The 11,797-nt window shown below is 40.4% G+C and overlaps 1 protein-coding gene across 1 annotated transcript in view; it reads left to right on the top strand.

The window, feature by feature from the left end:
* The first annotated feature begins 2,401 nt into the window (after nucleotides 1-2,401).
* The window catches only part of wdfy2 (WD repeat and FYVE domain containing 2), an 18,284-nt gene continuing 8,888 nt past the window's right edge, over nucleotides 2,402-11,797 (top strand). Inside the window, exons 1-3 of the mRNA XM_079232077.1 lie at nucleotides 2,402-2,585; nucleotides 3,549-3,616; nucleotides 4,419-4,492. Of these exons, the coding sequence (XP_079088203.1) occupies nucleotides 2,449-2,585; nucleotides 3,549-3,616; nucleotides 4,419-4,492 (279 nt within the window). The 5' untranslated portion in view covers nucleotides 2,402-2,448. The remainder of the gene's footprint in view (nucleotides 2,586-3,548; nucleotides 3,617-4,418; nucleotides 4,493-11,797) is intronic.

Here is an 11,797-nt window from a genome sequence, read left to right as displayed (position 1 = left end):
ATAAGCCCCGCCCCTCCGCCGTCACCCGTCACGTGTGCGAAAGGGGGACGCGCCTCCTCATTGGCTGTCCGCGCGCCTGCTCATTACCATATACCGTCTAAAGGCCCAGAGCCGATGGGGGTTCTAATGCGCATGCGTGCTTGTCTTGAGCGGCAGGAATGCGTGGAAAATATCCCGTACATGCGTTTATATTCGTTTATATGAGTGTATATGGGTGTTGACCGTTTGAGAACATATTCTTTAAGAATGCTGTCTTTCCGGTAATGATTACGTCATCCACATGCACTTCCTCCTGTGTACAGGCGTAGGCTTCTGTGGACGAAAACTCCCTAAAGATAGAATAATATATATATATAGTTATGTCACTAAAGTGTCTCATCAAAAGGGAGGGTTGGCTTTTATTTTGATCAGAAGGCAAGAACATCTTTTATTATTATAAATGATGATTATTACTAGTTTTTATTGTTTTATTTTTTAGTATTACAATTATTATATCAACAGTATTATTATTGTTGCTGTTGTTTTAATGATTATTTAATCATTATATTATTAATGTTTTGATTATTATTATTTTTGCTGTTGCTTTATTTATTTTTATAATTGTGTTATTTATTTAGTACGTCTTTTGGCACAATGTGAGTGTAGATGGAACATAAGCATCATCTTTTGTTGTCTTTAAAGACGAAGCTTCACAATAAAAGAATGTGAAACAACTTGCCTCAGCTACTGTTTACCACACACTTTTATCTATTTATTTGTTAACAGGCTCCACGTCCTTCTGGGTTTATAGTGCATGCTTTAAAGGCCACATGACACCAACCTGACATGCACACACACACACACACACACACACACGCACACACACACACACACACACACGTAGTAGTAGTAGTAGTAGTAGTAGTAGTAGTAGAAGTAGTAGTAGTAGTAGTAGAAGTAGTAGTAGTAGTAGTACGTAGTACTAGGTGTATGTGTATCAGTTCTGGTAGCCGAAACCTCAGTTTTTCTAGTTTCTAGTTTAATCTAAATTAAAGAACTACACATTCTGAACTCCTTTGACAGATAAATATAAGTCTGTTTATCTGAGAAGTTTTGAATTATTTTTAATTTCCCTTCCATTGCTTTGTTTTAATTGCTTGATTAAAAAAAAAAGAAAAAAAAAAAATATATATATATATATATATATATATATATATATATGTATATTTATTTTTTGCACTTGTTTTCTATGATGTGATTATTCACAAATATGTTTTAAAGTCCTTAAAGAATTCTAAATCTATTTTTTTTCATACAGCATTAATGGTTTTATATATTTCAGACCTTTATTCTGAAATCCAGACAACATGTGACCGGAAATAATTGTCCTTAAGTTTCAATGTTCATATAATGTTAGTTATGATAATAATAATAATAATAATAATATAATAATGTTAAGACATCATGTAGTCGTGCCTGCTGATGTGAACACTCAACATCTATTTTTTGTTTCAAGACATAATTCTATTGGATCAAAACGGAGTGTCAGAAAATGCTTTATTCTGAAAGTTACTACCGGAAGTGTGGTGTTTTCTACTCATATAAGACTTCCTTTTGGTGTCTTTCAACATAAATTGAAGTTGTATTCAACCTTTCCTGAAAGTTACACATGACTGAATCTTTTGAACATTAATATTTATATATAAAGTGTAGAAAACATGTAGAAAAATTGTAATAATAACCAAATTAATGATATTTATTTTTTAGCATACATGTTATATTAATGCACACCTAACATAATAGAAGAAAACAATACATTACATCTAAATGAAGTCAAATAACAAATTCACACATATGCATTTTTAAATATATGTATACAAAATAATTATTTAAAATGCAAATAATATTTTTAATACATATTGTAATACAGTGTAAAGCGAATAATAATAGAAGAAAAATGCACGATAAGCATGCATACAAATTCTACTGATCAATACAAATTATATTTTTATACATAAATACATTATAACATGAATAATAGTCATGTATGCATATTAATCATGAAGAGATGACGCATTTATCTAGAAAAAAACAAAAACAAATCGTTCGACAGGAAGTCTTATTTTGTAGACCGGAAATACGAGAATAATAATAGAAGAAAAATATTGATCAGCAATTCTACTGATCAATACAAATTATTTTTTTGGAAATAAATAAATGCATTATAACATGAATAATAGTTATGTATGCATATTATTCATGATGACGCATTTATCTAGAAAACAGAACAGCAAAACAGTCGACCGGAAGTCTTATTTTATAGACCGGAAACGCTTCACCTGTGGGCGGGGCGTTGATGTCAGCTGACTGCTACAGTCACAACACTGCTGACAGCAGCTAGCAGCCCGTAGCCGCGCCGTGGACCCGGGAGCGGCGGGTGGACCGGAGGTTCGAGCTCCACCACGACTCATGGCGGCCGAAGTGCAGCCGCGACCGCAGGCCCGGAGGCCGGGTCTGCTGAGCAAGATCGAGGCGTTCCAGGACGTCGTGAGCGCCGCGGTGATCATCCCCAAAGAGGACGGAGTCGTCAGCGTGTCGGAGGACAGGTAGGAGCCGAGAGAACCCGAGAGAATCCGAGAGAACCCGAGAACCCGAGAACCGAGAGCCGAGCCCCAGATCCTGGCCCGTTTCTCCCCAACAACAACGTCTCCGCTCCGGCCTCCATTGATTAATCTACCGCCGTATATATGTATATATAAATGTATGTATATATGTGTATATGTATATATATATATATATATATATATATATATATATATATATATATATATATATATATATATATGTTGTATATGGGGCCACATGTTGTATATGGGGCCGATGTGTGTATATATATGTGTGTGTGTGTATATATATACACATGTATATATACACATATATATATATATATGTGTGTATATACACACATATATATATATGTGTGTATATACACACACACACGCTATATATATGTATGTATGTGTATAAAACGTGTGTGTGTTTATGTCTATACAGCTGCATGTGAGTAAACAGCCAAATCAAATATTTTCCAGGATATTCTTTGTTTGTCTGGACTTGTTGTTTAAGGTAATAAAGTAGTTTATGCAGATGAGAGTCTGTTGCAAGTTTTTGGAGCGTCTGCAGATTAATTAACCTGAAGAGTCGTGATCCTCTAACGAGAGACGATCAAACATGTTGTTGTCTTCACCGCAACCTTGACTGGACGTTAGGGTCCAGCTTCTCACCTGCAGAGAGACCTGTCAATCACCTTTAGCCCCGCCCTAAAGCGTCCCCTGCTTTATGGTCTGTTTGACTCTAAATGACCATAATGTACTAAATGAACATCATGCTGTATTGAAGAAGACTTGAAACTAGAGATTGAGACATAAACTCATGTTTACAATGTTTACTGAGGGAATACATCAAGAGAAGTAGAGTCATTTATATAGACTTCTATACAACCAGAGGAGTCACCCCAGAGAAAAGAGTTTCAGATATCATGCTCTAACATCCTTCTGGTTCCTCCACAGGACGGTTCGGGTGTGGCTGAAGAGAGACAGCGGTCAGTACTGGCCCAGCGTCTACCACACGCTGCCCAGTAAGTGTTCATGCTCACGTCCAGGTCACCACAGGTCTGAGCTCCATTCTAGTCTAAGATAGATTATCTACGGCGTATAGAGCGCTGCAGCTGTGACGGGTTGTTGGAGCTCCACCAGGTCACATGACCTCATGTTATAGAGGAGCTCCACCAGGTCACATGACTTCATGTTATAGAGGAGCTCCACCAGGTCACATGACTTCATGTTGTAGAGGTGCTCCACCAGGTCACATGACCTCATGTTATAGAGGAGCTCCACCAGGTCACATGACCTCATGTTATAGAGGAGCTCCACCAGGTCACATGACTTCATGTTATAGAGGAGCTCCACCAGGTCACATGACTTCATGTTGTAGAGGAGCTCCACCAGGTCACATGACCTCATGTTGTAGAGGAGCTCCACCAGGTCACATGACCTCATGTTATAGAGGAGCTCCACCAGGTCACATGACCTCATGTTATAGAGGAGCTCCACCAGGTCACATGACCTCATGTTATAGAGGAGCTCCACCAGGTCACATGACTTCATGTTGTAGAGGAGCTCCACCAGGTCACATGACCTCATGTTATAGAGGAGCTCCACCAGGTCACATGACTTGAAACAAACACAACAAAAACCCAGACTTTGGACTTGAGAACCATCAGGACTCATCCCTGCAGCTCTCTGTTGACTGAAGGTTATGTCGTCACTTTAAATCAGAAAGAGAATATTTAGTTAATATTCAAAGGAGAAAACAAATATATTGTTGTTTTATTTGCACATGTGGAACAATAATGTGTGTGTGTGCGTGCGTGCGCGCAGCGTCCTGCTCCTGCATGGCCTTCAACCCCGAGACCAGGAGGCTCTCCCTGGGCATGGACACCGGCAGCATCTGTGTAAGTCCACCACGTGTGTGTGTGTGTGTGTGTGTGTGTGTGTGTGTGTGTGTGTGTGTTGTTAAAATGGCGCAGAACGAGAGATTAATCTATTCTAGGATGCTGATTGGATAAATTGTATGTCACTCATTTATATCTTTAATCAGTGATTGGCTAAACTGCTTTTTAGACCCGCCTCTCTTGGGCCAAATCGATTTCACCCAAGAGAGGCGGGCACCTCTGTTGTTACTGGTCTGTTGTTACTGGTCTGTTGTTACTGGTGTGTTGTTACTGGTCTCTCTTGTTGTTACTGGTCTGTTGTTACTGGTGTGTTGTTACTGGTGTGTTGTTACTGGTCTGTTGTTACTGGTGTGTTGTTACTGGTGTGTTGTTACTGGTCTGTTGTTACTGGTCTGTTGTTACTGGTCTGTTGTTACTGGTGTGTTGTTACTGGTCTGTTGTTACTGGTCTGTTGTTACTGGTCTGTTGTTACTGGTGTGTTGTTACTGGTCTGTTGTTACTGGTCTGTTGTTACTGGTGTGTTGTTACTGGTCTCTCTTGTTGTTACTGGTCTGTTGTTACTGGTGTGTTGTTACTGGTGTGTTGTTACTGGTCTGTTGTTACTGGTGTGTTGTTACTGGTGTGTTGTTACTGGTCTGTTGTTACTGGTCTGTTGTTACTGGTCTGTTGTTACTGGTGTGTTGTTACTGGTGTGTTGTTACTGGTCTGTTGTTACTGGTCTGTTGTTACTGGTGTGTTGTTACTGGTCTGTTGTTACTGGTGTGTTGTTACTGGTGTGTTGTTACTGGTCTGTTGTTACTGGTCTGTTGTTACTGGTCTGTTGTTACTGGTGTGTTGTTACTGGTCTGTTGTTACTGGTCTGTTGTTACTGGTCTGTTGTTACTGGTGTGTTGTTACTGGTCTGTTGTTACTGGTCTGTTGTTACTGGTGTGTTGTTACTGGTCTCTCTTGTTGTTACTGGTCTGTTGTTACTGGTGTGTTGTTACTGGTGTGTTGTTACTGGTCTGTTGTTACTGGTGTGTTGTTACTGGTGTGTTGTTACTGGTCTGTTGTTACTGGTCTGTTGTTACTGGTCTGTTGTTACTGGTGTGTTGTTACTGGTCTGTTGTTACTGGTCTGTTGTTACTGGTCTGTTGTTACTGGTGTGTTGTTACTGGTCTGTTGTTACTGGTCTGTTGTTACTGGTGTGTTGTTACTGGTCTCTCTTGTTGTTACTGGTCTGTTGTTACTGGTGTGTTGTTACTGGTGTGTTGTTACTGGTCTGTTGTTACTGGTGTGTTGTTACTGGTGTGTTGTTACTGGTCTGTTGTTACTGGTCTGTTGTTACTGGTCTGTTGTTACTGGTGTGTTGTTACTGGTGTGTTGTTACTGGTCTGTTGTTACTGGTCTGTTGTTACTGGTGTGTTGTTACTGGTCTGTTGTTACTGGTGTGTTGTTACTGGTGTGTTGTTACTGGTCTGTTGTTACTGGTCTGTTGTTACTGGTGTGTTGTTACTGGTCTGTTGTTACTGGTGTGTTGTTACTGGTGTGTTGTTACTGGTCTCTCTTGTTGTTACTGGTGTGTTGTTACTGGTGTGTTGTTACTGGTCTGTTGTTACTGGTCTGTTGTTACTGGTGTGTTGTTACTGGTCTCTCTTGTTGTTACTGGTGTGTTGTTACTGGTGTGTTGTTACTGGTCTGTTGTTACTGGTGTGTTGTTACTGGTGTGTTGTTACTGGTCTGTTGTTACTGGTCTGTTGTTACTGGTCTGTTGTTACTGGTGTGTTGTTACTGGTCTGTTGTTACTGGTCTGTTGTTACTGGTCTGTTGTTACTGGTGTGTTGTTACTGGTCTGTTGTTACTGGTCTGTTGTTACTGGTGTGTTGTTACTGGTCTCTCTTGTTGTTACTGGTCTGTTGTTACTGGTGTGTTGTTACTGGTGTGTTGTTACTGGTCTGTTGTTACTGGTGTGTTGTTACTGGTGTGTTGTTACTGGTCTGTTGTTACTGGTCTGTTGTTACTGGTCTGTTGTTACTGGTGTGTTGTTACTGGTCTGTTGTTACTGGTCTGTTGTTACTGGTCTGTTGTTACTGGTGTGTTGTTACTGGTCTGTTGTTACTGGTCTGTTGTTACTGGTCTGTTGTTACTGGTGTGTTGTTACTGGTGTGTTGTTACTGGTCTGTTGTTACTGGTCTGTTGTTACTGGTGTGTTGTTACTGGTCTGTTGTTACTGGTGTGTTGTTACTGGTGTGTTGTTACTGGTCTGTTGTTACTGGTCTGTTGTTACTGGTGTGTTGTTACTGGTCTGTTGTTACTGGTGTGTTGTTACTGGTGTGTTGTTACTGGTCTCTCTTGTTGTTACTGGTGTGTTGTTACTGGTGTGTTGTTACTGGTCTGTTGTTACTGGTCTGTTGTTACTGGTGTGTTGTTACTGGTCTCTCTTGTTGTTACTGGTGTGTTGTTACTGGTGTGTTGTTACTGGTCTGTTGTTACTGGTGTGTTGTTACTGGTGTGTTGTTACTGGTCTGTTGTTACTGGTCTGTTGTTACTGGTCTGTTGTTACTGGTGTGTTGTTACTGGTCTGTTGTTACTGGTCTGTTGTTACTGGTCTGTTGTTACTGGTGTGTTGTTACTGGTCTGTTGTTACTGGTCTGTTGTTACTGGTGTGTTGTTACTGGTCTCTCTTGTTGTTACTGGTCTGTTGTTACTGGTGTGTTGTTACTGGTGTGTTGTTACTGGTCTGTTGTTACTGGTGTGTTGTTACTGGTGTGTTGTTACTGGTCTGTTGTTACTGGTCTGTTGTTACTGGTCTGTTGTTACTGGTGTGTTGTTACTGGTCTGTTGTTACTGGTCTGTTGTTACTGGTCTGTTGTTACTGGTGTGTTGTTACTGGTCTGTTGTTACTGGTCTGTTGTTACTGGTGTGTTGTTACTGGTCTCTCTTGTTGTTACTGGTCTGTTGTTACTGGTCTCTCTTGTTGTTACTAATAATAATAATAATAATAGCAGCTAGGATTTATATAGCGCCTTTCATGAAACCCAAGGACGCTTAACAAAGACATAAATAAACATAACAAATGCAACAGTAGCTAGAGGACATAGGCTTTGGTGAAGACGTGAGTTTTGAGGAGTTTTTTTAAGTCTCTCTTGTTGTTACTGGTCTGTTGTTACTGGTCTCTCTTGTTGTTACTGGTCTGTTGTTACTGGTCTCTCTTGTTGTTACTGGTCTGTTGTTACTGGTCTCTCTTGTTGTTACTGGTCTCTCTTGTTGTTACTGGTCTGTTGTTACTGGTCTCTCTTGTTGTTACTGGTCTGTTGTTACTGGTCTCTCTTGTTGTTACTGGTCTGTTGTTACTGGTCTCTCTTGTTGTTACTGGTCTCTCTTGTTGTTACTGGTCTGTTGTTACTGGTCTCTCTTGTTGTTACTGGTCTGTTGTTACTGGTCTCTCTTGTTGTTACTGGTCTCTCTTGTTGTTACTGGTCTGTTGTTACTGGTCTCTCTTGTTGTTACTGGTCTGTTGTTACTGGTCTCTCTTGTTGTTACTGGTCTGTTGTTACTGGTCTGTTGTTACTGGTCTCTCTTGTTGTTACTGGTCTCTCTTGTTGTTACTGGTCTCTCTTGTTGTTACTGGTCTGTTGTTACTGGTCTCTCTTGTTGTTACTGGTCTGTTGTTACTGGTCTCTCTTGTTGTTACTGGTCTGTTGTTACTGGTGTGTTGTTACTGGTGTGTTGTTACTGGTCTGTTGTTACTGGTCTGTTGTTACTGGTCTGTTGTTACTGGTGTGTTGTTACTGGTCTGTTGTTACTGGTCTGTTGTTACTGGTCTGTTGTTACTGGTGTGTTGTTACTGGTCTGTTGTTACTGGTCTGTTGTTACTGGTCTGTTGTTACTGGTGTGTTGTTACTGGTCTGTTGTTACTGGTCTGTTGTTACTGGTGTGTTGTTACTGGTCTCTCTTGTTGTTACTGGTGTGTTGTTACTGGTGTGTTGTTACTGGTGTGTTGTTACTGGTCTGTTGTTACTGGTGTGTTGTTACTGGTGTGTTGTTACTGGTCTGTTGTTGCTGGTCTGTTGTTACTGGTCTGTTGTTACTGGTGTGTTGTTACTGGTCTGTTGTTACTGGTCTGTTGTTACTGGTCTGTTGTTACTGGTGTGTTGTTACTGGTCTGTTGTTACTGGTGTGTTGTTACTGGTGTGTTGTTACTGGTCTGTTGTTACTGGTCTGTTGTTACTGGTGTGTTGTTACTGGTGTGTTGTTACTGGTCTGTTGTTACTGGTCTGTTGTTACTGGTGTGTTGTTACTGGTCTGTTGTTACTGGTCTGTTGTTACTGGTCTGTTGTTACTGGTGTGTTGTTACTGGTCTGTTGTTACTGGTCTGTTGTTACTGGTCTGTTGTTACTGGTGTGTTGTTACTGGTCTGTTGTTACTGGTCTGTTGTTACTGGTGTGTTGTTACTGGTCTCTCTTGTTGTTACTGGTGTGTTGTTACTGGTGTGTTGTTACTGGTGTGTTGTTACTGGTCTGTTGTTACTGGTGTGTTGTTACTGGTGTGTTGTTACTGGTCTGTTGTTACTGGTCTGTTGTTACTGGTCTGTTGTTACTGGTGTGTTGTTACTGGTCTGTTGTTACTGGTCTGTTGTTACTGGTCTGTTGTTACTGGTGTGTTGTTACTGGTCTGTTGTTACTGGTGTGTTGTTACTGGTGTGTTGTTACTGGTCTGTTGTTACTGGTCTGTTGTTACTGGTGTGTTGTTACTGGTGTGTTGTTACTGGTCTGTTGTTACTGGTCTGTTGTTACTGGTGTGTTGTTACTGGTCTGTTGTTACTGGTCTGTTGTTACTGGTCTGTTGTTACTGGTGTGTTGTTACTGGTCTGTTGTTACTGGTCTGTTGTTACTGGTGTGTTGTTACTGGTCTCTCTTGTTGTTACTGGTCTGTTGTTACTGGTGTGTTGTTACTGGTGTGTTGTTACTGGTCTGTTGTTACTGGTGTGTTGTTACTGGTGTGTTGTTACTGGTCTGTTGTTACTGGTCTGTTGTTACTGGTGTGTTGTTACTGGTCTGTTGTTACTGGTCTGTTGTTACTTGTCTGTTGTTACTGGTGTGTTGTTACTGGTCTGTTGTTACTGGTCTGTTGTTACTGGTGTGTTGTTACTGGTCTCTCTTGTTGTTACTGGTCTGTTGTTACTGGTCTCTCTTGTTGTTACTAATAATAATAATAATAATAGCAGCTAGGATTTATATAGCGCCTTTCATGAAACCCAAGGACGCTTAACAAAGACATAAATAAACATAACAAATGCAACAGTAGCTAGAGGACATAGGCTTTGGTGAAGACGTGAGTTTTGAGGAGTTTTTTGAAGTCTCTCTTGTTGTTACTGGTCTGTTGTTACTGGTCTGTTGTTACTGGTCTCTCTTGTTGTTACTGGTCTGTTGTTACTGGTCTCTCTTGTTGTTACTGGTCTGTTGTTACTGGTCTGTTGTTACTGGTCTCTCTTGTTCTTACTGGTCTCTCTTGTTGTTTCTGGTCTGTTGTTACTGGTCTCTCTTGTTGTTACTGGTCTCTATTGTTCTTACTGGTCTGTTGTTACTGGTCTGTTGTTACTGGTCTGTTCTTACTGGTCTCTCTTGTTCTTACTGGTCTCTATTGTTCTTACTAGTCTGTTGTTACTGGTCTCTCTTGTTGTTACTGGTCTGTTGTTATTGGTCTGTTGTTACTGGTCTCTCTTGTTGTTACTGGTCTGTTGTTATTGGTCTGTTGTTACTGGTCTGTTGTTACTGGTCTCTCTTGTTGTTACTAATAATAATAATAATAATAGCAGCTAGGATTTATATAGCGCCTTTCATGAAACCCAAGGACGCTTAACAAAGACATAAATAAACATAACAAATGCAACAGTAGCTAGAGGACATAGGCTTTGGTGAAGACGTGAGTTTTGAGGAGTTTTTTGAAGTCTCTCTTGTTGTTACTGGTCTGTTGTTACTGGTCTGTTGTTACTGGTCTCTCTTGTTGTTACTGGTCTGTTGTTACTGGTCTCTCTTGTTGTTACTGGTCTGTTGTTACTGGTCTGTTGTTACTGGTCTCTCTTGTTCTTACTGGTCTCTCTTGTTGTTTCTGGTCTGTTGTTACTGGTCTCTCTTGTTGTTACTGGTCTCTATTGTTCTTACTGGTCTGTTGTTACTGGTCTGTTGTTACTGGTCTGTTCTTACTGGTCTCTCTTGTTCTTACTGGTCTCTATTGTTCTTACTAGTCTGTTGTTACTGGTCTCTCTTGTTGTTACTGGTCTGTTGTTATTGGTCTGTTGTTACTGGTCTCTCTTGTTGTTACTGGTCTGTTGTTATTGGTCTGTTGTTACTGGTCTGTTGTTACTGGTCTCTCTTGTTGTTACTAATAATAATAATAATAATAGCAGCTAGGATTTATATAGCGCCTTTCATGAAACCCAAGGACGCTTAACAAAGACATAAATAAACATAACAAATGCAACAGTAGCTAGAGGACATAGGCTTTGGTGAAGACGTGAGTTTTGAGGAGTTTTTTTAAGTCTCTCTTGTTGTTACTGGTCTGTTGTTACTGGTCTCTCTTGTTGTTACTGGTCTGTTGTTACTGGTCTCTCTTGTTGTTACTGGTCTGTTGTTACTGGTCTCTCTTGTTGTTACTGGTCTCTCTTGTTGTTACTGGTCTGTTGTTACTGGTCTCTCTTGTTGTTTCTGGTCTGTTGTTACTGGTCTCTCTTGTTGTTACTGGTCTGTTGTTACTGGTCTCTCTTGTTGTTACTGGTCTCTCTTGTTGTTACTGGTCTGTTGTTACTGGTCTCTCTTGTTGTTACTGGTCTGTTGTTACTGGTCTCTCTTGTTGTTACTGGTCTCTCTTGTTGTTACTGGTCTGTTGTTACTGGTCTCTCTTGTTGTTACTGGTCTGTTGTTACTGGTCTCTCTTGTTGTTACTGGTCTGTTGTTACTGGTCTGTTGTTACTGGTCTCTCTTGTTGTTACTGGTCTCTCTTGTTGTTACTGGTCTCTCTTGTTGTTACTGGTCTGTTGTTACTGGTCTCTCTTGTTGTTACTGGTCTGTTGTTACTGGTCTCTCTTGTTGTTACTGGTCTGTTGTTACTGGTCTCTCTTGTTGTTACTGGTCTGTTGTTACTGGTCTCTCTTGTTGTTACTGGTCTGTTGTTACTGGTGTGTTGTTACTGGTCTGTTGTTACTGGTCTGTTGTTACTGGTGTGTTGTTACTGGTCTCTCTTGTTGTTACTGGTCTGTTGTTACTGGTCTCTCTTGTTGTTACTAATAATAATAATAATAATAGCAGCTAGGATTTATATAGCGCC

Source organism: Taurulus bubalis, assembly GCF_910589615.1.
Source record: "Taurulus bubalis genome assembly, chromosome: 1".
NCBI classification, from domain to species: domain Eukaryota; kingdom Metazoa; phylum Chordata; class Actinopteri; order Perciformes; family Cottidae; genus Taurulus; species Taurulus bubalis.
Note: the sequence above shows the minus strand (reverse complement) of the source record. Positions and strands in the feature narration are given on the sequence as shown.